This window comes from Pseudorca crassidens, chromosome 3 (genome assembly GCF_039906515.1).
Source record: "Pseudorca crassidens isolate mPseCra1 chromosome 3, mPseCra1.hap1, whole genome shotgun sequence".
NCBI lineage: Eukaryota > Metazoa > Chordata > Mammalia > Artiodactyla > Delphinidae > Pseudorca > Pseudorca crassidens.
The window spans coordinates 114,321,278-114,346,436 of record NC_090298.1 but is presented as its reverse complement, the minus strand read 5'-3'; the positions used below and the strand labels follow the sequence as shown (position 1 = coordinate 114,346,436).

General features: G+C 44.9%; 1 protein-coding gene across 4 annotated transcripts in view; it reads left to right on the top strand.

Moving 5' to 3' along the window:
• Window positions 1-25,159, top strand: part of SPOCK1 (SPARC (osteonectin), cwcv and kazal like domains proteoglycan 1) — a 557,294-nt gene that overhangs the window by 381,675 nt on the left and 150,460 nt on the right. For all 4 annotated transcript variants that reach the window (XM_067731822.1, XM_067731821.1, XM_067731823.1 and 1 more), the window contains one exon: window positions 457-571. In XM_067731822.1, the coding sequence (XP_067587923.1) occupies window positions 457-571 (115 nt within the window). The remainder of the gene's footprint in view (window positions 1-456; window positions 572-25,159) is intronic.

Below are 25,159 nucleotides of genomic sequence, written 5' to 3'. Positions count from 1 at the left end.
CTTCTTTGTGCTCACAGTCCGTGTGGATGGAACTGAAGCCAAAAAACTCCGTCCTCTGGGACTTTCTGTTGTAGGAAATAAGTAAAATTGGGCACAAAGTCATAAAAAGCAATAGCAGACAAATACGCGAAGAGGGAAATGTGGCTTTTGGTCCGCTGAGCACACAAGATTCTAAAGGAGTTTTAAAAGTAGTTCCTGGCCAAGATGAAGACACTGAAACTCCCCAAAGCACAAAAGAATCACTCTCCTGATGTTGAAGAAAACCACGTGGAATAGACACAGAATTCCACCCCCCCACCCCGTATGGGTTTTCATTCCCATCCCCGCCAGCCTAAGTAAACAGTGCAGGGTGCAAACACATGGTCTGTTTATTTCCCTCTTGTTTATTTGAGTAGAAATAGAAATTGGATTTCCCTGGAGGTCCTAACTCCTCTTTTCATGTTCTTTTTGCCTCAGCTCTGGACCCATCCAAAGACCCCTGCCTAAAGGTGAAATGCAGCCCTCACAAGGTGTGTGTGACCCAGGACTACCAGACTGCCCTGTGTGTCAGCCGTAAGCACCTGCTCCCCAGGTAAGCCACAGGCTGTGAGGTCCTCTCCAGCCAGCAGATCCGGGGTACCTGATCTCTGGGGGACAAGGGAGAGAGGGGGAGCAGGTGTTTGTATCTGTGTCTCATATGGTACGTGGTGTAAGAACTCTTGCTGTGGTATGAATCTCAGTTCTCAAACGCATATTTGCAAAGAGAGTTAATATCTTAGTTTCCTTTGAATCAACTTTATTTGACTCTGAGTCCTCATCTGAGCAGATGAACAGAAAATCCCTTCCTGGTGATTATGGTGGCCCTTCCTCCTCCTGGGGTGACCTCAGGATCCAGGAAGCTTCTAGCTAAGAAAACAGGGGCTGTACCTTTAGTCTTCTGGTTGCCACTAACATCCTCCCTACGATAATCCTTGGAGGTTCCTTGAGGTTGGCAGGGCTGGGGGTTGTCAGCTTCCATGCTCCATGGGGCGTGGGTGTCTTTGCCAGGCCGAGAGTACTGGTGTGGGGTTCTGCTGCCTCAAGACCACTAGGCCACCATTCCTTCTGAGAGTGTGTCTTTCTATTTCTCCAGCCCAGGGGAAGTCTCTCCCCTCCTCTTCAGGGTTGTTAAAGCCTTTGTCCCTTACTCCCCACCCATTCCCAGCATTCAGTGGGCTTAGGCTTTTACAGATGACAGAAGGAGCCTTTGAATTCAGGCTACATCTGCCTTCAGTCCTGCAGAAATACGTAAAGCAAGAACACACACACACACACACACAGCCCCCCAATAGGCTTGCTTTTTTCTTTTTTTTTTTTAACATCTTTATTGGAGTATAATTGCTTTACAATGGTGTGTTGGTTTCTGCTTTATAACAAAGTGAATCAGTTATACATATACATATATCCTCATATCTCTTCCCTCTTTCATCTCCCTCCCACCCTCCCTATCCCACCCCTCTAGGTGGTCACAAAGCCCCGAGCTGATCTCCCTGTGCTATGCGGCTGCTTCCCACTAGCTATCTATTTTACATTTGGTAGTGTATATATGTCCATGCCACTGTCTCACTTCATCCCAGCTTACCCTTCCCCGTCCCCGTGTCCTCAAGTCTATTCTCTACGTCTGTGTCTTTATTCCTGTCCTGCCCCTAGGTTCTTCAGAACCATTTTTTTTTTATTCCATATATATGTGTTAGCATATGGTATTTGTTTTTCTCTTTCTGACGTACTTCACTCTGTATGACAGACTCTAGGTCCATCCACCTCACTACAAATAACTCAATTTCATTTCTTCTTATGGCTGAGTAATATTCCATTGTATATATGTGCCACATCTTCTTTATGCAGTCATTAGTCGATGGACATTTAGGTTGCTTCCATGTCCTAGCTATTGTAAATAATGCTGCAATGAACATTGTGGTACATGACTCTTTTTGAATTATGGTTTTCTAAGGGTATATACCCAGTAGTGGGATTGCTGGGTCATATGGTAGTTCTACTTTTAGTTTTTTAAGGAACCTCGATATTGTTCTCCATAGTGGCGGTATCAATTTACATTCCCACCAACAGTGCAAGAGGGTTCCCTTTTCTTCACACCCTCTCCAGCATTTATAGTTTGTAGATTTTTTTTTTTTTTTTTTTGGTACGCGGGCCTCTCACTGTTATGGCCTCTCCCATTGCGGAGTTCAGGCTCTGGACGCGCGGGCTCAGCAACCATGGCTCACGGGCCCAGCCTCTCCGCGGCATGTGGGATCTTCCCGGACTGGGGCACGAACCCGTGTCTCCTGCATCGGCAGGTGGACTCTCAACCACTGCGCCACCAGGGAAGCCCTGTTTTTAGATTTTTTGATGATGGCCATTCTGACTGCTGTGAGGTGATACCTCATTGTAGTTTTGATTTGCATTTCTCTAATGATTAGTGATGTTGAGCATCCTTTCATGTGTTTTCAGGCAATCTGTATATCTTCTTTGGAAAAATGTCTATTTAGGTCTTCTGCCCATTTTTGGATTGGGCTGTTTGTTTTTTTGATATTGAGCTACATGAGCTGCATGTAAATTTTGGTGATTAATACTCTGTTGCTTCATTTGCAAATATTTTCTCCCATTCTGAGCATTGTCTTTTCCTCTTGTTTATGGTTTCCTTTGCTGTGTGAAAGCTTTTACATTTCATTAGGTCCCATTTGTTTATTTTTGTTTTTATTTCCATTACTCTGAAGAGGTGGGTCAAAAAGGATCTTGCTGTGATTTATGTCATAGAATGTCTGCCTGTGTTTTCCTCTAAGAGTTCTATAGTGTCTGGCCTTATATTTAGGTCTTTAATCCATTTTGAGTTTATTTTCGTGTATGGTGTTAGGGAGTGTTCTAATTTCATTCTTTTACATGTAGCTGTCCAGTTCCGCCAGCACCACTTATTGAAGAGGCTGTCTTTTCTCCATTGTATATTCTTGCCTCCTTTATCAAAAATAAGGTGACCATACACGCATGGGTTTATCTCTGGGCTTTCTATCCTGTCCCACTGATCCATATTTCTGTTTTCATGCCAGTACCATACTGTCTTGATTACTGTAGCTTTGTAGTATAGTCTGAAGTCAGGAAGCCTGATTCCTCTAGCTCTGTTTTTCGTTCTCAAGATTGCTTTGGCTATTCGAGGTCTTTTGTGTTCTCATACAAATTGTGCAATTTTTTGTTCTAGTTCTGTGAAAAATGCCATTGGTAGTTTGATAGGGATTGCATTGCATCTGTAGATTGCTTTGGGTAGTAGAGTCATTTTCACAATGTTGATTCTTCCAATCCAAGAACATGGTATATCTCTCATTCTGTTTGTATCATATTTAATTACTTTCATCAGTGTCTTATAGTTTTCTGCATACAGGTCTTTTGTCTCCTTAGGTAGGTTTATTCCTAGGTATTTTATTCATTTTGTTGCAGTGGTAAATGGGAGTGTTTCCTTAATTTCTCTTTCAGATTTTTCATCTTTAGTGTATAGGAATGCAAGAGATTTCTGTGCATTAATTTTGTATCCTGCTACTTTACCAAATTCATTGATTAACTCTAGTAGTTTTCTGGTAGCATCTTTAGGATTCTCTATGTATAGTATCATGTCATCTGCAAACAGTGACAGCTTTACTTCTTCTTTTCCAATTTGGATTCCTTTTATTCCCTTTTCTTCTCTGATTGCTATGGCTAAAACTTCCAAAACTATGTTGAATAATAGTGGTGAGAGTGGGCAACCTTGTCTTGTTCCTGATCTTAGTGGAAATGGTTTCAGTTTTTCATCATTGAGAATGATCTTGGCTGTGGGTTTGTCATATATGGCCTTTATTATGTTGAGGTAAGCTCCCTCTCTGCCTACTTTCTGGAGGGTTTTTATCATAAATGGGTGTTGAATTTTGTTGAAAGCTTTTTCTGCATCTGTTGAGATGATCATGTGGTTTTCATCCTTCAATTTGTTAATATGGTGTATCACATTGATTGATTTGCATATATTGAAGACTCCTTGAATTCCTCGGATAAACCCCACTCAAGCATGGTGTATGATCCGTTTAATGTGCTGTTGGATTCTGTTTGCTAGTGTTTTGTTGAGGATTTTTGCATCTATGTTCATCAGTGATATTTAACTGTAGTTTTCTTTCTTTGTGACATCTTTGTCTGGTTTTGGTATCAGGGTGATCGTGGCCTCATAGAATGAGTTTGGGAGTGTTCCTCCCTCTGCAATTTTTTGGAAGAGTTTGAGACGGGTAGGTGTTAGCTCTTCTCTAAATGTTTGATAGAATTCTCCTGTGAAGCCATCTGGTCCTGGGCTTTTGTGTGTTGGAAGATTTTTAATTACAGTCTCAATTTCAGTGCTTGAGATTGGTCTGTTCATATTTTCTATTTCTTCCTGGTTCAGTCTCAGAAGGTTGTGCTTTCCTAAGAATGTGTCCATTTCTTCCAGGTTGTCCATTTTATTGGCATATAGTTGCTTGTAGGAATCTCTCATGATCCTTTGTATTTCTGCAGTGTCAGTTGTTAATTCTCCTTTTTCATTTCTAATTCTGTTGATTTGAGTCTTCTCCCTTTTTTTCTTGGTGAGTCTGGCTAATGGTTTATCAATTTTGTTTACCTTCTCAAAGAACCACTTTTAGTTTTATTGATCTTTGCTGTTGTTTCATTCATTTCTTTTTCATTTATTTCTGATCTGATCTTTATGATTTCTTTCCTTCTGCTAACTTTGTGGGGTTTTTTTGTTCTTCTTTCTCTAATTGCTTTAGGTGTAAGGTTAGATTGTTTATTTGAGATGTTTCTTGTTTTTTGTCGTAGGATTGTACTGGTATAAACTTCCCTCTTAGAACTGCTTTTGCTGCATCCCATAGGTTTTGGGTTGTCGTGTTTTCATTGTCATTTGTTTCTAGGTATTTTTTGATTTCCTCTTTGATTTCTTCAGTGCTCTCCTAGTTATTTAGTAGTGTATTGTTTAGCCTCCATGTGTTTGTATTTTCCACAGACTTTTTCCTGTAATTGATATCCAGTCTCATAGCGTTGTGGTCAGAAAAGATACTTGATACGTTTTCAATTTTCTTAAATTTGCCAAGGCTTGATTTGTGACCCAAGATATGATCTATCCTGGAGAATGTTCCATGAGCACTTGAGAAGAAAGTGTATTCTGTTGTTTGGGTATGGAATGTCCTATAAATATCAATTAAGTCCATCTTGTTTAATGTATCATTTAAAGCTTGTGTTTCATTATATATTTTCATTTTGGATGATCTGTCCATTGGTGAAAGTGGGGTGTTAAAGTCCCCTACTATGAATATGTTACTGTCGATTTCCCCTTTTATGGCTGTTAGTATTTGCCTTATGTATTGAGGTGCTCCTATGTTGGGTGCATAAAGATTCACAATTGTTGTATCTTCTTCATGGATTGAACCCTTGATCATTATGTAGTGTCCTTCTTTGTCTCTTGTAATAGCCTTTATTTTAAAGTCAATTTTGTCTGATATGAGAATTGCTACTCCAGCTTTCTTTTGATGTCCATTTGCATAGGATATCTTTTTCCCTCCCCTCACTTTTAGTCTGTATGTGTCCCTAGGTCTGAAGTGGGTCTCTTGTACACAGCATAAATATGGGTCTTGTTTCTGTGTCCATTCAGCCAGTCTGTGTCTTTTGGTTGGAGAATTTAATCCAGTTATATTTAAGGTAATTATCGATATGTATGTTCCTATTACCATTTTCTTAATTGTTTTGGGTTTGTTATTCTAGGTCTTTTCCTTCTGTTGTGTTTCCTGCCTAGAGAAGTTCCTTGTTCCTTTAGCATTTGTTGTAAAGCTGGTTTGGTGGTGCTGAATTCTCTTAGTTTTGCTTGTCCATAAAGGTTTTCATTTCTCCATTGAAACTGAATGAGATCCTTGCTGGGTAGAGTAATATTGGTTGTAGGTTTTTCCCTTTCATCACTTTAAATATGTTCTACCACTCCCTTCTGGCTCGCAGACTTTCTGCTGAAAGATCAGCTGTTAAGCTTATGTGGATTCGCTTGTATATTATTTGTTGCTTTTCCCTTGCTGCTTTTAATATTTTTTCTTTGTATTTAATTTTTGATAGTTTGATTAATATGTGTCTTGGCGTGTTTCTCCTTGGATTTATCCTCTACAGGACTCTCTGTGCTTCCTGGACTTGATCGATTATTTCCTTTCCCATATTAGAGAAGTTTTCAACTATAATCTCTTCAAATATTTTTTTAGTCCTTTTCTTTTTCTCTTGTTCTTTTGGGACCCTTATCCATTTGAATGTTGGTGCATTTAATGTTGTCCCAGAGGTCTCTAAGACTGTCCTCAATTCTTTTCATTCTTTTTTCTTTATTTTGCTCTGCAGTAGTTTTTTCCACTATTTTGTCTTCCAGGTCAGTTATCCGTTCTTCTGCCTCAGTTATTCTGCTATTGATTCCTTCTAGAGAATATTTAATGTAATATATTGTGTTGTTCATCATTGTTTGTTTGCTCTTTAGTTCTTTGAGGTCCTTGTTTAACGTTTCTTGTATTTTCTCCATTCTATTTCCAAGATTTTGGATCATCTTTACTATCATTTTTCTGAATTCTTTTTCAGGTAGACTGCCTGTTTCCTCTTCAGTTGTTTGTTCCGGTGGGTTTTTGCCTTGCTCCTTCATCTGCTGTGTGTTCCTCTGTCTTCTCATTTTGCTTAACTTACTGTGTTTGGGGTCTCCTTTTCACAGGCTGCAGGTTCGTAGTTCCCATTGTTTTTGTTGTCTGCCCCCAGTTGCTAAATTTGTTTCAATGGGTTGTGTAGGCTTCCTGGTGGAGGGGACTTGTGCCTCTGTTCTGGTGGATTAGGCTGGATCTTGTGTTTCTGGTGGGCACTACCACATACGGTGGTGTGTTTTGGGGTGTGTGTGACCTTGTTATGATTTTAGGCAGCATCTCTGCTAATGCGTGGGGTTGTGTTCCTGTCTTGCTAGTTGTTTGGCATAGGGTGTCCAGTACTGTAGCTTGCTGGTTGTTGAGTGGAGCTGGGTCTTAGCATTGAGATGGAGATCTCTGGGAGAGCTTTTACCTTTTGATATTATGCTGAGCTGGGAGGTTTCTGGTGGACCAGTGTCCTGAACTCGGCTCTCCCACCTTAAAGGCACAGGCCTGACACCCGGCCGGAGCACCAAGACCCTGTTAGCTGCATGGTTCCCCACCCCTCCTCGAAGCTCCTTTTGGATTTGCTCACGCTTCTTTTTTGGAGAGTCCTGGTCTCTAGGCTTGCTTTAAGAATGGAGTTGGGTGGGGTGGGGGTGGGAGAAAGGTGATTTTAGTGTCATTTTCGCCCTTCTCCCTTTACTACCTGTACGATGGAGAGGTGTTGCGATGGGCATTAGAGTTACGCACACTTAGATCTGGCGACTTTCTCTGCTCTTCACCTGCACTGCACCATAACCTTAGGCAAAGAAAACAGCCTTTCTGGAACTCAATTCCCACTGAAATCTGCCTCCCTATAACTTGCTCTTTGGTTCCAGTTTGATCCTGGGACCATGCAGAATGGGTGCTGTCCCACCTCTTAGTTCTTTATTTTATTTTATTTTTTAAAAATAAATTTATTTATTTTTGGCTCTGTTGGGTCTTTGTTGCTGCATGCAGGCTTTTCTCTAGTTGCATCGGGTGGGAGCTACTCTTCATTATGGTGCGCGGGCTTCTCATTGTGGCGGCTTCTCTTGTTGTGGAGCACAGGCTCTAGGCGTGCGGGCTTCAGTAGTTGTGGCACGTGGGCTCGGTAGTTGTGGCTCACGGGTTCTAGCGTGCGGTGCAGTAGTTGTGGTGCACAGGCTTAGCTGCTCCACAGCATGTGGGATCTTCCCGGACCAGGGCTTGAACCCGCGTCCCCTGCATTGGCAGGCAGATTCTTAACCACTGCGCCACCAGGGAAGTCCCAACCACCTCTTAGTTCTTGACGTCTGAGCAGTTCTTGCCCGTTTGGCTGCCCCTCTTGGGACACACTTTAATATGGTGTCCATGGTTTCCACAGAACGTGTGTGGGGAGCTCCCATCCTTGACATTGTGGTCCAGCAGAGAATCAGCACCCGGGGAGTAGCCTGACAGCATGGAACAGAGCCCCTGCCTACTCTGCCCCTGCAAACCTGACACTGCAGCAGCAGACCTAGTCTCTGTGGTCACCTAAACATAGTCAAGCTTTGTCTCCATAAAAATGAGATTCGAGGTATTGTAATGTGCTTTGCTCTTCCCCCAGGCTGGAGTGTTCTCCCTGGAAGCAAAGACAGATCTCACCCCTGAAACCTAGCATATGCCAGGCATTGTGCTCAGAACCTGCATCCTTGAATTCCTTCATCCATTTTGCCAAGTTGGTACTTATTTTTGTCTTCATTCTAAAAGTGAGAGAACTGAGGCAGAGAGAGGAGTCAGTCATTTGCTTGTATATCTAGTAAGTGGCAGCCATGATTCAAGCCCAGGACCGTCGAGCTCCAAAGCTTATGTTTTTTGTCAGTACCATGTTTTGGCCTCGTCGTTCTATCCATTCATTCCTTGTCATTTAACAAAAAGGTACTGAGTACCTACTATGTGCCAGGCCTGTGTTAGGCCCTGAGGCTACAGAGGTAAGCAAGAGACCCTATTCCTACCCTCAAGAAAAATCAAGTTCACTGCAGAGTGGGATGTGAAAAACATTTTTTGTTGTTGTTGTTATTCAAAAATACTTTTAAGGCATGAATACTCTGAAAAAACTCTCCTAGATTCTCCTGCCACACATGACTTCTTCCTTCTCTGAAGGAGGGAAGATACCACATACTCTTTGGAAAAGTGCTGTATTGTTCAGCCATGTGGTTTTGTGTGTGTTTGTGTGTGTGTGTGTGTGTATAACACGGATAGTCCATTGCCTGTTTCCTCCTAGAATACAGCCCTTTCTATAAGTCCCAGACAAGAGATTTTTATTTATAAGCTCAAATCTGTTTGAGACAGAGGCAGCAACCTCACTGGTATTTGGGCATATCCAGGTGTCAGTGGTGTTTCTCTGGGCATGCCTTGTTTCTGTGTTGGAAGCACCACCACTTTTTTGCTTGTGTTGGAAGCGTAATTCTCATCTCCTGCATCTCCTGGTGGCCACAGAATTACAGTGGTTAAGAGCATAGATTTGGGAATGACAGCATTCTAAGCTCATTTCCGGGCTGGCTACTTTCTAGCTATGTGACCTTGGCAAGTTACTTGACCTTTCTGAATCTGGGCTTCCTTAGCTGTAAAATGGATTTAATGAAAGCACTTACCCCTTTCCTCTTTACCATTTGCTGGGATACATCCGTTAGTAATTCTTGCAGAGAGGGTTTACCAGTGGTTAAGCTTTGCTAATCCTTTGCTTAGGACGTTTTGTGTGTATTTCATTTTGTGAGAGGTCAGTAAGATGGAGGGGTGTAAGGTACGTAGTCCAATGTCACATAATGACAACCAGCCTTACAATTACTAAAACAATTATGGTAAGAGGTATATTATTGTCTGATTCATTCTGGAAGGTCAGCCAGAAAACCCTCAATTTGCATGCTCCTGAGAAAAAGTAGCTCGCTCCAGGGGCCCTGCCCACTTTCTTGTTCTGCCCTTTGGAGTTTCTTCCCGAGGAAGCCTGCTGCCCGCTTTGTGATTCACAGCACGTGAGGACTTGGAAGAAGATGGCATTCCTGATGATAGGTACCCTTCATTCACTGGAAAAACAGCTCAAAGAGGAGGCTTTGACTGAGGGGCGTGCCCACTCTGTCATCAGGATTTGGGCGGTGGCCTGCACCGGCGAGAGGCTCTACAATGGTGGTGGCTGTAGTTGTGGGTCTAGCCTTCCCCCTCCCTCCCTCTGGGAGGCCGAATTACTCAGCCCGTACCAGCCCAGTGCACACCTCTTCTTAGAGTCCTGGACCCCTTCCCAGATGAAACATCTGTCCTTCCTCCTTATACTTTAGGGGTCGCCTCTGACCAGGGGGGCCATGTTGACAATTCTATTTATTCATCCATCAGGGAAGTAATGTTTCTCTCTGTGAAACATCTGCAAGCAATCCCATCAGCCAGTCTGGCCTCTGCAGCAGCTCGAGAGGTAAATCCCGCCCGCCAGACAGTCAGGAGCGCACACACGTGGAGAGGCAGCGGGGTCGGCCTGGGGCTGCTCGTACGGCTACAGATTTGGGCTGTCTTTGCAAGCGGACCGAGACAGGAGGACAGTAAGCGCATCCGCGGGAGAATTTCATTAGCTTTCTTCGCCCTCGGAGGTGGAGTGAGTGGAGAAGCGGTTTGACACATGGGTCTGTGGCTACACAGTGTCAGGGCGGCTGGACAAGCAACTTCATTGGGGGACCACGTGGGGCACCTCCCTGTGGGGCACCTTCCAAGCCCTGCTGGAACGCTCCCCCTTTATTAGAATGGCATTTGGGTTTGTAGCTGGTTTCACTGAGAGGCTTCAGCTAAACTCACATTCCCTTTGGAGGATTCTCTTTGGACGTTCTCTGTTTCATCTTTTCCTGCTGTTGAGCAGTATTGAGCAGGGTTGGGAGAGGGTAAATTCTTGGAAGCTTGTTCGTCTTTTAGGTGCTCCAAGGGGGCCATTTATACACTTAAGAGCAGTGTGAAGGCAGCCTGGAGTCACAAAGCCTTCTCTCAAATGACTTTTTCTTAATATTCTAATTTATTGTTGATATCAGAGTAGTTGATGCTCGTTACAGAAAACACTGAGAGTGTAGACAAGCAAAAAGAAACAGGAAATAGGCGATGGTCGCGTAATCTAAAAGCAGGAATTAAAATATTCCAGCACAGGCTTCCCTGGTGGTGCAGTGGTTGAGAGTCCGCCTGCCGATGCAGGGGACACGGGTTCGTGCCCCGGTCTGGGAAGATCCCACATGCAGCAGAGCGGCTAGGCCCGTGAGCCATGGCCGCTGAGCCTGCGCGTCTGGAGCCTGTGCTCCGCAACAGGAGAGGCCACAACGGTGAGAGGCCCGCATACCAAAAAAAAAAAAAACCAAAAGTAAAAACTTTGATCTTCAAAAGATACTGTTAGACTAATAAAAGGACAGGCCACACTGGGAGAAAATATTTGCAAAACATATGCCCAACAAAAGGTTTGTTTCTAGAATATGTAATGAAAGCATATGTCTATATAAAGACTCACTCACAAATGTTCATAGCAGCTTTACTTGTAATAACTGGAGGCTGGAAACAACCCAAATGTCCATCAACAGGTGAACAGATAGCAAGTTGTGGTATATTCATTGCAATGGATTAATACTCAACAGTTAAAAAAGAATAAGCTATTGATACATGCTGTAACATGGACGAATCTTATAATAATTATGCTGAGTGAAAGAAGACAAAAATGTATATTGTATGAGTTTCATTTACATGAAATTTTAGTGGGTATAAGCTAACCTATGGTGACAGAAAACAGATCTTTGTCTCGGGGAGCAGGTCATTGGGATGCCTGAGCATTCTTTAATGCTTGATATTACAAAATGGACCTTGGGGTAACAGTTAAGTCAGACTCTGCTCTTAGATGCCAAAGGTCCTATTGGCAAATGGCTTTGTTTGGGGAAGAAGAGTTTTTAATGCAGCAATGTGTTACTCTTTCTGACTTAAGTTTTAAAAATATTCTCTTAGCTCTTCTTAAAGAAAATACCCTCTTAGGGGATGATTTATGGAAAAAATGGACAGAAGCTCACACTACCTGCAGAGGGATCTGCTCTTAGGAATTCGCTGCCGGTGGGATGGCTCGTTCTGATTTATTGTTCTGGGTGGGCGAGAGGTGGGGAGGGCTTCTCCCTACAGAGCGCTGAACATCGATTTTACCTCTCTGTTGCCATTGATTTTCATTTGGAGAATGGAAAATTGAAGCATTTGTTTTAAGCCTTCCAGATAAGCTACATTCTCAAATTCTGCACGTGCATTGTGACTGGGAGGAAAGGATGTCAGGATGGGACTTTCGGTGTCTGAGTGTGCCCTTGGAAGCCTTCTGGGAGCAGTGGGAACTAATCTGTTTTTAAATAAGGAGCCAACAGCTGGTCTTCCCAATGGGCCAGGCCTTCTAACGTAATGGCCCTTTATCTCTACTTCCTAATTATCTGGAATAACAACGAATTCTCTGCACCAGTGAAGAATTCAGATCCAGTCGAGGCTGGCAGTGCAGTAGACCAGTCGGAGAGCTCTCAGTCTTTTATGTGAACGTGAAAAAAGGAATCAAGGTGTCTGAGGTCAGAGAGAATTACATCACAGAATGTGCCTCAAATACGAAACTCTCAGAGGATACTTGAAAGGATGACGGTTATTTCATCTCAGTTTTGTTTTACAACAAAGCACTGCCTCCTGCTATAGAGGCTTTGAACAGGTCGATTATACACATACGCCTGTCTCAGTTTGGGCCACGTGGAAGGTGGGTGAGTCCTAGGCTTTCTGGTGCTTCGCAATTCAAGGCGTTGTTTCCAATTACCAAGCAAAATGTGAAAATGCGCACATCCCTTGCTACGATTTTATATGTGTATAGCTCATCCCCTTTCTCCAAGGGGCCTTTGAATTGCCTTGTGTTCTGTGCTAACCTCGAGGGATCTTCGTTTGCCACCTTCTCTGGGTAACGTGCTAATGAGGGCTTGGTGCTATTTCTAGGCTCTTTGTGGAATTAGTGCAGCTGAGTTTTCAGTTTGGGCCAACTTCTGAGTCAGTCACCTTTCTAAACAGAGAAACCACCACTGTGGTCTGTTGTATTGCAAATACCTACCACTGGGCACTGAGGAAAACATAGGGAGAGTGGTTGGTTCCAGAGCTGCCACTCACTGACCACCTACCATGTTAGGCTCACTTAGCAGAAGCATCCTTGCTGATTTCCCACAGCAGTCTGTAGGTCTGTATTATGATCCCCATTTTACAGATGGGACTACTGAGGTTCCATAAGGAATTCCCTTGATTGCACAGGGCCGTAAGGGGTAGGTTTGGAACCAGGATGGAGGGATGCCATACAGCCTCCTCTGCTGCAGAGCTATGGGTATGAGCTCTCCCTGGCTACTTTTGCCTGCAGTGCTGCACCAGCCCACCAGCCAATCTGTTCCTGATCCTAGATGCCCGTGACACATAGGCCTGGGACCGTCTCTCCTAACTCTTGCCCCTTACAGAGCGATTGGTGAGGGCCCGGGTATTAACCCCATTTCTTCCTTTCTGTGCCAAAAGCAATAATTCTGGATGCACTATTTCCCTTTGTGGTTTTTCCAAAAGCAGTCATTCAAACCACATATCACTTAAACATAGAGATATTTAATTACTTTAAACCGCAGCCTTTTTTTTTTTTTTTTTTTAAAGAACAGAAGGACTCTATGCCTCTGCCCATGAGGACCCAGCTGCTTCTGAGGCCTTCACTGAGCAAGGTTTCACAGCTCAAGCAAGCCAGTTACCTACTCTCTGCCTTTATTTTCCTCTCTGAAGCTGAGGGTGTTGATTAGACGAGCTTGAGGACCAAAGCAGCAGAGAGTAGAAAACAATTCATAATGGAGATGTGAATAATTGTGTGGAATTTGTAGTCCCCTGGAGCAGGGGAGAGGAGTGAGAAGCAGATCTTACATTGGAAGGCGAATTCACTAGGCAAGTTTTATAAATGCATTTAAAATATATTAAAATCACGACTGCCAGTGAAATGTCCCAGACTCATATCTTGCCCTGCCTTGGTTTCCTTTAATTTTTTTTTTTTAATACCACACTTCCGGTGCCAAAGCAGTGTTACGTCTGAAGACAAGAGTGGATGAGGGCAGGGTTACCTGGCGAGGCCTCCTGGTCTGTCTCGTGGCCTTCTGCCTGGCTGGGCAGTTTCTGGGTGAGTCTCTCTAGGATCAGAGCCTCTGCCCTGCTAGCATCCTCTCCAGCATCCTCCGCCAGTCTGCCATCTCTGCCTCCTGGGCTGCGCCGCTGGAGCGGGGCCTCCTTCCAGAGGGGGCAGTTCAGTTTCTAATGGACCCCAAAGCACTGGATCCTTGTCTTTTTTTTTTTTTTTTTTTGAACCAGGTACTATCTGGAGGAGATGGAGAATGTTTTGTGGTGGAATCCTCAGAAGGTGCCTGTGCCCAGATGCAAAGCTGCTGGAGGGCTAGTGAGCCAAGCATCTGGGGAGACGGGAGTGGCTGTTGACAGGGACTGATCGAACGCCGCTCTCATTTCCTCTCCGTCTCTGTTGGAAAGCATTGAGTGTACCACCCTGCTCTGTGGTTCTGCCCCAGATCACTGGGTTGCTGTTGCTGTGCTTCCTGGTGCCCCTGCATGTTAAGGAATGCACGGAGTGGCATGTTTTGTGCATCAAATTGAAATGGATTAGAAAAAGGAGGTTAAGGGGGGTGTGCAGGTTTTGGAGAGGTCATTGTGAGGCATGATTTCCACCAGGGCTCAAGGCTTGCTGGGTGGCGCACAGGTGTGAATCGTTTTATGAGCACACCTGCCCTTAAGCATAAGGAAGCAGACAAGCTCAAGTCCCCTGCAACTCCCCGAAGTTGTGTGTTGCCTGCACATTCTGGGCCACTTTCCAGGATCCAGGGAGAGCAGTGTCCTGGTGTCCAGGGGAGCAAGGCTGGTGTGGCCTCGGGACACACCATCTTCTTTTACAGAAGTGATCTGATTGATTTTTCCCCTTTCACTTACTTCTGTTTTAATTTTCTTAAACTTCTTGCCTTCACCTTTGTTATTATTAAATCTACTGTGGCTCGCTTGCTGCTCTGCCGAAACTCATCAAGATCCCAACTCACGGGTTTCCAGTTTAGACATTTTGCATCAGATTAATTCAACCAATGAACCGTGAAAGACATTCTTGATGGATATCAGGCGCCAGAGTAGGGCCTATCTGGGGCACCGACCATGAGGGTTCTGGGGCCAGAAAATGGACTCGGGGTGATTTAGATGGGCATCCGAGGCTCTCTTTAGGTGTACTTTTGTTTTAAATAGCATGCTCTCAAGCTAATATCCTGTCTTTAATGTTCCTCACAGAGGGGATGGGCAGCTGGCAAGGCCTTCCATGAACAGAGGGACAGGAGAGATGAAAGTTAATTAGTCTGGGGACCTTGGTACCTTTCCAAGGTGCACTCTTAAGTGATGTTGTTCATGGGTACACACTGAAATGAATGTGGCTGTCTTACTGAAGAGTGAAAGGACTGTCTTTTCCATGGTCCTGCTGCAGCTGGGTTGCTGGGGTGTCCTGCTTCCCATTTACCTGACGAGAGAGGAGGCTCTGGCTCAAACCTCCATGGCTATGAGGATTCCCAAGTGGAGGGCAAAGCGTCGGGGCTCCCCTCCGGCCTGGAACTAGTGTCCTTCTCTTGGCGGGTACCAGGGAGGCCATCTGTGAAGGTGATGGTGATGAAGGGCTTTTGGGCTTGAGTCCATCCTGTCATCAAATTGGCAGGACTGGTTCTCAGAAAGGGGCTCCCATGCACTGGTGATGGTGGGTTAAATGTCATTCATTCAGACTCCACGAAGTTGGGGTCTGCAATCATTTCTTAAACAAGTGTTTATGGTGCTTTCCACTTGCCAGACACTGCTGTGTGTTTGGAATTCTGTGATGAGTGGACACAGTCTACCCTTGTGGAGATTAAAGTCTGTTGGAAAAGACGGGTATAAAGAAAGTATCATATAAACTGTGCTATGCGTTAAGTAGGATAAGAGCAGGATGCCATAAGAGAGGGTCACTTTAGGTTGGTTGAAGGGGGTGAAAGGTGAAAGGTGCCAGGTGGGGAGAAGGTACAGAGTAAGGAGAAGTGGTTTTTTTTTTTTTTTAATCTTTATTGGAGTATAATTGCTTCACAATACTGTGTTAGTTTCTGTTGCACAGCAAAGTGAATCAGCCATGTGGATACACACGTCCCCATATCCCCTCCCTCTTGAGCCTCCCTCCTATCCCACCCCTCTAGGTCATCGCCAAGCACCGAGCTGATCTCCCTGTGCTATGCTGCTGCTTCCCACCAGCCAACTATTTTACGTTCGGTAGTGTGTATACGGTGGATGCTACTCTCACTTCGCCCTCCCACCCCATGTCCTCAAGTCCATCTCCTATGTCTGCCTCTTTATTCCTGCTCTCCAACTAAGTTCATCAGAACCTTTTTTTTTTTTTAGATTCCATATATATACGTTAGCATATGGTAGTTGTTTTTCTCTTTCTGTCTTACTTCACTCTGTGTGACAGACTCTAGGTCCATCCACCTCACTACAAATAACTCAATTTTGTTTCTTTTTATGGCTGAGTAATATTCCATTGTATATATGTGCCACATCTCTTTTATCCATTCATCTGTCGATGGACATTTAGGTTGCTTCCATGTCCTGGCTATTGTAAATAGAGCTGCAATAAACAGTGTGGTACATGACTCTTTTTTAATTATGGTTTTCTCAGGATATATGCCCAGTAGTGGGGTTGCTGGGTCATATGGTAGTTCTATTTTTAGTTTTTTAAGGAACCTCCATACTGTTCTCCATAGTGGCTGTATCAATTTACATTCCCACCAACAGTGCCATCTGGGGAGAAGGTACAGAGTAGGGAGAAGTGTTCTTGGAGCTGGGGAACAGCCTTTGCAAAGGCCCTGGTTCAGGGAAGGGAAAGGGCCTTGGTGTCCTAAAGGAAGTGAGAGGACAGAGGCCTGAGCTGCAGAAAGGCAGTGATGGAGGGGACCTGGCTGCATGAGGCCAGAGAGGGAGGCAGGGCCCAACGCTACAGTCTTGAAGGCCATGGAGGGGGTCGGCTCTCAGGCCAGGTGTGAAAGGAAGTTTTATGTGGCTTTAAGCCAGAGAGTGACATAAAAGTGTGGCTTAGGATGGACTGAATTTTTTTATTACTTTTGGATTATAGTTTATTGCAAAAGCTTTTAAGAAAGCATCAGAATAAAACAATTGTCCATGAATTGAAGAAGATTTAAAATGACCACTGTTAAAGATCTGGTAAGAGTTTTTTATAATATAGTCGACAAGAAAATGTGGACCGAATTTTCTTGGATTCTTTTTCTTAAAACCAGGTTGTGTGCTATGTGAGAGGAGCTGGAGGGCTCTGGGTGTGAGTGTGTGTGTGTGTGCACGCGCACGCATGTTCACACACGTTCATGCACACATGTGCTCACAGGACCATCCTAAAGCTCCCCTCATTGGAGCTGGTAGCCTAGCAGAGGGGACTAGGGACACAGGTGCCTACAGTCTAGGCTAGGAAGTCAAAAGTCCCATGAACTGAAGTTAAAACTCCAAGAAGGCAGCAGCCACTTCCCCCTGTAGTTGGGGCTGGGCCATGGGTAGAAGGCAGGGAAGGGGCAGCATGGACCAGTGGTATTTACTAGTATCCCTAGTAGTTTAAGAGCATGTAAGGACTCTGGCTCAGACGCTGTGTGACTTGCTCAATCCTGCACAGCCTTTATGTGGCAGAGATGGGGGACCAGGGCAAGGCTGCCCGAAGCCCGTCTTCTGTGTAAGGGCCACTTTGCCTTCCAGACACTTTCCTACATGGAATCTGCATTTTCTTATCAGAGGATGACTTTAAAGTAATGCTGGAACATAGTAGGTGTCCAGTGAAAGGTAGTCTCCTATCTGAGCCTCCAGTCGCTCAAGGAACCATCAGGTGGGGTGATGATCCTTGCCAGCTCACGTGAGCTCACATCTGGTGAGTTCCCTGCCACAGAGCACATCCCACCCCCCACCCCGATCATGCTCATCCCACTTACTTGTAATACCTAGTTCCCTCTGGTGTATAACTCCAGGTCTTGGCACTCTGCAGGTATTCACATTACAGCACTTCTGGTGGGTATTTTGGCCTCATTGGCCCCCTCGTTCCATTTTGGAGAATCTATCTCATGGAAGCCAATAGAGATACACGTAAAGATCTGTATTCCAGGATGTTCAGTGCCCTTGACAACAGTGTTAAAGAAACAGAAACAGCCTCCTCATGGTCCGTCAGAGAAGAATGCTTACACACACCAGAGTGTGCTTTCTGTAGAATCCCCTTCCTCTAGGTGACCTCTGCGTTAACTCTTGCGGTATTGGCAGCCTCCTCCCCAACCTCCTGAGATGGAACCTCTGTGGGACAGCTCTCACTGTGTTGAGAGATCTCCCTTGTGCTGACTCAGAAGGTTTTCTCTTGGTAACTTCTAGACATTGGTCCAGGTTCTACTCTGGAATAGCGTTAGGGCACAGGGTTACTGCTCCCTGTGCCAACACGTTCTTGAGTATCTTGTCTGTGCATAGGAGCAGCTGGGTACCTGAATGAGCATAGTCCAAAGTAGCCAATGATAAAGAGCTGCAGGGCACGAACAAGGGACTGGGAACATAGGACAGACATGCTTCAGGGAAGGGGCGGGGCTGTCTGAGACATCTTCTGCGAGGAGTAGCCTTGGAGCTGGCCCTTGGGAAAGGGTGGGAGGAACCTGGCCGGAGAAGGTAAGTGTTGGAGAAAACACAAGACCAAGGGAGCTAGGCTTCATTCTTGGCCGCCCACCCAGAAAATTCCCTACCAGTGAAGGCCACAGAGACGAGAAGGAACTTGTCAAGGGTTCTAGCTTCTCTCCTCTGACCTTGACTGTGAAGAAAACTTCCAGAGCAGGAGAAAGTTATGATGCAGATGTGGCCATGCCTGTGTTCTGCGGCACTGGTGGTGGTGAATGGTGCCACGTTGATGGTTTGGGGATGATGGTGTTCAGCTGGATCTCCTTGGATCCGTGTCTCTGTCAGCTTCCAGCCTGTCTCTGGGCCTGTCCTGCAAAGGCGGTATCCCCGATGCCATCTACCCACCTCTGCTTCATTTTGCCGACTTGTTCTTCCTAAAGTGGATCATATGCAGCCCTCCTAGGATGGGGTTGCTTTGCTGCTGGTGACTAGAAAACAAACGTGGCTATTTTTTCTCTCATACGCATGTCCCATTATAATTAACTGCCCCTCAGGAACGCAAGCACGTATTTTCTGAGATGATAGCAGCAGAGCCCATGTTAGAATTCCACTCACCCTCTTGTGCACACCTGAGCTCACACACACTTAGCTGGAAGTCGTGGTAGCAAAACCCTCAGTACTTCTGGCCCCTCCCGAGAAGAGGCAGGATTATGGACACTCAGAGAGGAAGGCAAAGGAAGTTCTTGGCCCTGGGCTTTCATTTGATTGTTTTCCAATGAGCGTATCCATTGCTAAAGATTTCCTCTAAGGTCTCAGGGCTAGAAAGGGCCCTTGCTTTCTTGGACCAGCAAACAAAGACAATCAGTAAGCAAGAAATCAAATGGGAATGCCAAAGGCCAGTGGGTAATGGTAACAGTTCCTCTCCTGCCCCCTTTTAGGAAGAAAAGGAATTTTACAACAGTACTCCGCTATCCGTTATCCTAAGGGAATAAAGAAAGCCCAGCCGTCCACTTACATTTTCCCTAATAGCTGCTGTTACACTGCTGGCTTGGCACTTTTCACTAACAAAGCAGAATCTTAGCTGGGGCCTGTAAGTGTGTGTGTACGTGTGTGGGTTTTGCCCAGTGGCCGAGCTCTTTAACAAGCTGAACTTTGAGTTAAAACTCCACCCTCGCTGCCTCATAGAGCCCCTTGGTGCCAGTGGCCGTGCTCTGTCGTTGCCTCAGTGGAAGGTGACTGCAGACACAGAGTCTCAGGCCACTTAGTGGAATTTACATAATCACATCAGCCTGCTAATCTTCACGATCTGATGTGGGTACGCTGAGGGCACTGTGAGTTTAGGTGAGAACTGGGTTGGATTAGGATCCCTGGACATGTCTATTTGGTTTCAAGTATAAGGAAACCTTGATTCAAGTAATGTCCAGAAATGTGAGGAACACCAGAGATCTGGGTTTGTAATTCGGCAAGTTCCTTTCCTTCTTGTCTTTTGGTCACACAAATTGCTTCTGACGCTCTTAAATGTAGAATGGTGATGGGGGTCCTGAAGTTAATAGCACGTAGAAATTTGCCACGTAGAAATTTTCTTGGATAAGTTAGCATTCTCAGGGAACCTTTACCTTTTCAGGATGTAGGAATAAAAACAGTTAAAGTAACACCTACCCCAAATAAATTCAGCCATCCAGAGTAATTAAATATCATTATGCTAATTAATAATCGTTACATGTGATGTGTGTTATAGGAAGTACATTTAACACAAATCTAGCATTATCTTTGAATTCTTTGCCCAATTTCTGGCACATAGTAGGTATATAATAAACGTTTACTGAAAAAGTAGACTGTCTCTCGGATCCTAACCACCTTTGGAATACTCATACCTTCAGTTTTGATGGCTTTGCTTAAACAGGCCCTCAAAATGCAGTAATGTAGAAACTTAGTTCAGATAGATCTGACCCCTTGTTCTTCACTGAAGCCTTTGCGGACTGGTCAGGAGGCTTTTACCTAGATAAACTCCCTTTTTTCAGCCCTCCTTCCTGCACCTGGGAGATCTTTCTTCTGTTTCAATCACCTTGACTTTTTTAAACACTACTGGAGAAAGGGAGTGTTGGCAGATGGGTAGGCTTGACAACATGCATTGCTTCAAAAATTCTGAAAATGCATTCCTTCTTTAGATTTTGAACAGATTAAACCAGGAATACGTGGTTGTAAGAGAGTCAAATACTAGACATATAGAGTAACAAAGTGGAGGTTCCCTTTCTCACACCCTCAGTCCCTCCTGGCTAAGGGAGTGTTTCCTGTGGTGTGTTCCCTCTTAAACATTTTCAGCTCTTTCACACATGCACGTACAGTGCTGTTGGAAGCTCTCCTCTGGCTATTGAATCTTGTCATCTATGAAGATTAGATGCTTTTCAGCTGCCTGGGCCATTACACAGCTCAGGTGAAAGGCAGGTCATGGAGGCTCAAGTTGAAATGAACTGCAGTCCAGAGGTTGCCATTCACATACACCCAGAGAGACGTTCCAGCTTTTGGAATTGCATCCATACCAGGCACATATCTGTTTGGTGGCCCTGGTTCTGCTCTAAAAACGTAAAAAATACGTACTTTTCCTATGGGTTTGAAGGTGCTTTAGAAAGCTGGCTTGGTGGTGGTTTGGAAGCATGCCTGGGGACTGATGGCTCTCTGCTAATTCTGGCACCTGCTTCTCTCTTCTGATGGATTGGAGCCTCGACCTGGCGTATGTCAAACCCTCAGCCTCCTTACCTGGGCCAAGCCAGATGGAGTGAAGACACACAAGGGTGCTGGCTTCCCTGTGAGTGACATGCCAGCTCGAATCAGTGCATCAGTAGATGCTCCACCCTGATGACCAGGGCCCACCTTGTGAGTCTGGGTCCTTCCATAAGTCTGCTTTGCTCACGAGGTCTCCTCGACTCGTACTCACTCCCAACACTTCCCATGTTCTTCCCATGTTGCACTATCACTCCCCTCCTTCTTGGAGCTGCCGGGAGGAGTGAATGTGACAATTCATGTAAAGGGCCTGGAACATTGCGAGAGCTCAGAACATGGTCCTTATTGTTGCTGGTCGTAATAACAGTAGTATCAGCAGAATCATAAGTCCTCAGTAAATGTTTAGCTGCTATTATCATTATTATACATTTGCCCTTAAAAATTTCAAGCTTCTGTAAACAGCATGTGTTTATACCATGTGAGTGCCCAGTAGCCCTTAGAACACTCCGAGATGCACAATAGTTACTCCACGAAGGCTGGGCGTTCTTTCCTCAGTTCTCTAATAGACATCTGTTTATTAGGAAACTTGGACTCTCTTTGGACAGGATCTTGTGTCTGGGACCTTCTTCATTTGGAAAAGGAAGGAGACTCCTGAGCCCACGGGCACCAGGATGGAGCAAGTCTCATGGGGGAGCCTTTCTCTCTCACAAAACAGCTTTTGTAAATGACACAGGCCATTATGCTCCTCCTGTGTAATTTCATGACTTAGTATAATGACTCAGATAACCCTAACAATGGAGGAATTATAGCCTCATTTTACAGGACAGATTATTTCAGTGGTTAACTTGTTTTCGTTCCAATTAACATTCATTATTTTGTCTCTGGTTCAAAGTAGCCACCATATCAACTATCTGAGTATCTTCCATCCTTGTTTCAGAAGCAATTAGTTCTGATTTTGCAAACAAATTCAATCTCGGTTTCCAATGGGCAGTTTGACGTTAACATGAAAGTAAACTGCAGTAATGCTGGCTGCCAGCAAACAGACACTGTGATTAATGGAGAGGGTTTGTTCCTCGGTGGGTTCTCCAGGCCTCTGAGCTGACAGATCTGCCGTAGAGATTTGATGAGAGAGCAGAGACAGGACAGAGAAGAAGGGACTGGGACTGGTTATGTAGGCCTCTGTTTTTTCCTTCCATTAAATGGAGTAACGGCAGCATCTACTGCCAGGGTGTTGTTGTGGGCGAGGAGTCAGGGAGATGTGTTCAGGGCATTTAGACTGGAGTGGAGCAGTCACAGGAAGGAACTGGGATGCAGCTGCTACTATCTGTGACCTGGAATTGCTTTTCTCTTTTACCAGCTGTTCATATGCAGAGTAAAACAGTTCTGTCAAAAGTTATGCAAACACGTTAGAATGCACAGTGTATTAAATAAAATGAAGGGGTCTTGTCTTCTTCAATAACTGAAGAAAGGACTTCCCTGGTGGCGCAGTGGTTAAGAATCCACCTGCCAAGGCAGGGGACACGGGTTCAAGCCCTAGTCCGGGAAGATCCCACATGCCGCAGAGCAACTAAGCCCGGGCGCCACAGCTACTGAGCCCACAAGCCACAACTACTGAAGCCTGTGTGCCTAGGGCCTGTGCTCCACAACAAGAGAAGCCACCGCAGTGAGAAGCCCGTGCACTGCAACAAAGACCCAAAGCAGCCAAAAATAAATAAATAAAAATTTGAAAAAACTGTCAGCAGTTCTATACAGCTGCAGCTCCTTCCCCCACTGCATCTTTCAAATATTTTTGATACACTTTGTTGAATTTCATCCTGTGGGATTGATGTCAGGAAATTTACACCTGCATTTGTATTGATTGCTGGAAAAAAGTTCTCTAGAAGTCTTTGTTCGGACACTTTTACTGTGGGCCCTGATTATGGCCCTACCTCTGCCCATGCTCGTGTGAAATACTGGGTCACAACTCATGTCATCAAAGATTCCCTTGCTCGTCAGCTGGGGAAGTGGCAGGATTTGGGACTTGCCTTGATTGGTGAGGGTCTCTGAGTGAAGAGTGGCAGGGGCCAGTGGGAAGCAAGAGCAGGAAATGCTGACGTGTGGACTTGAGGGTTAAGGTTGACGTTTCCAGGAACTAGGACAGGAAAGAGCAGTCATGATCTGGTCTGGCTTGCCTGTAGCTATTGCCATCTTATAAGAATGTGGTCGTCATCCACCATGCTGCCAGTGGTGAGTTGCTCTTGTAAATAAAATGAATATTAATAAATGCATTTGCATAGTGTACCTTATAGAAATCCTCTGAGTGGTGTTCCAAAAAGTAGTTTTAGAACAAGTATCAACATGTGATTCTGTGCAGTGCTGTTAACTTGCTAGAAGATGCAAATAACACATTACTTGAATACGACCCAATCATGTTTGCTGGTAATTTCTAGTATTTGAATTTTTCACTTTAAGCTACATTTCCTTATGAATACTACTAAACTTAATATTTCCTATTTGTTTTAAAAATAACACGTCAATACAGTATTGAGAAGAAGACAGAAAAACTTATTATTTCAGCAGTTCTCAAGAGTTCTTGAGAATTCTCATTTCTCGTTCCCGAGTTTGAAAATTACTCTCAGTTGGGAATTTGGAAGCTCTGTCTCGGAGGTCCTCCCCCAGCTTTGGAGACAATCTCACTTCAAGAGGATGGGGGTCCCTCAGCCCTCGGAAGCACGGGAGAGTCCTCCCTACCCACTTTTCTGCTGTCTTCAGACATATTTGCTAATTGTTTTTTTGCAAGTCTGAATTAGGATTTCTTAGTCGGTCGAATTCTTTAAACAACATGCAATTTTTGTCTTCTGGTTAGTGCTAATAATTTCCAGAAATAAAAGGAGAAAGTTCACTTATTTCACTGAGCACACCCATGTGTTAAGGGTCAACCATGTTTCCAAGCACCAGGAGCACAAATGTGGTTAAGACGCAGTCACTACGCTTGAAGAGTGTACAGAGTCTATTGAGGAAGATAGAAACAAAATGAACTGCTTTGTGCTGTGGTGACAGTCACAGTTGGGTCTGAACGAGGTGTGTGTTGGGACAAATAATGTCATGGTTAATTCTGCTTGGGGTAGGGCTCCCAGGGGGAGGAGAAACTTCATGGAAAGCAGTCGATTTGCAGCTTAGACAAGGGGCAGATATTTGCTCTGTAGGTAGAAGGCGTTTACCAAGTCAATACAGACTTGAGTTTGCATGGCACATGTAAGGGACTGATATGGCTGGCTGGAGGTAGAATCAGTAGGACCTGAGTGATGGGGAGAAGTGGTGAGGGCAGGGAAGGGAGGTGTCCAGGATGGGCTCCAAGGCTTTCAGCTTGGGTGTATGCCAGGTCCTATCTGAATCATAGTAGCGTCTTAACATTTGGTCCAGTCAAATCAAGGTGCTTGCTTGGAGACTAGTAGGGGAGCCTGAGCAGAAGTGATCACAGGACCATGCTGGGCTGAGAGTGCAACCTGCATACCTGTGGAAGGGCCCCTGGAGACTTCCTGGGGGAGGGGATTTTTGAACTGAGCCTTGAAGGAGGCCTTATGAGGCAGAGAGGGTTGGAGGGGAGAAACGTGGGTAGGAATAAAGGTGTTTCAGATCTGGGAAAAACTCACACGTTGGCACAGGGGTACAGAGCCCTTTGGTGGCCTCTGGGAAGTAGCAAAGGGTGGCTGGAGAAAAAATATTTGACATTGGTGGTCAGTGTGTGTGTGTACATTGTGCGCATGGGGGTGTGTGCATGGGTGTGTATGTGCGTGCACAGTGTGCGTGCATGGTGTGTGTGTGTGTGCATGATGTATGTGCGTATGCACGTGCATAGGTGTGAGTGCGCATGGTGGGGTGTGTACATGGGGTATGTGTGTGTGTGCATGCCTAGGTATGTGTGTGTATACATGGACGTGTGTGTGGCGGGGAGGTTGGAGAGGGAAGCAGACAGACAGTGACCCAGTGAAGACAGGCTCCGTCAGTTTAACAGCAAAACTAGGCATTCAGACGATGCCCTAGGAGGTGGGGAGAAGATGGAGAATTAAAGCATGGGAGTCGCATCACCAGATTTAGACCTAAGAATCATCACTCTGCTT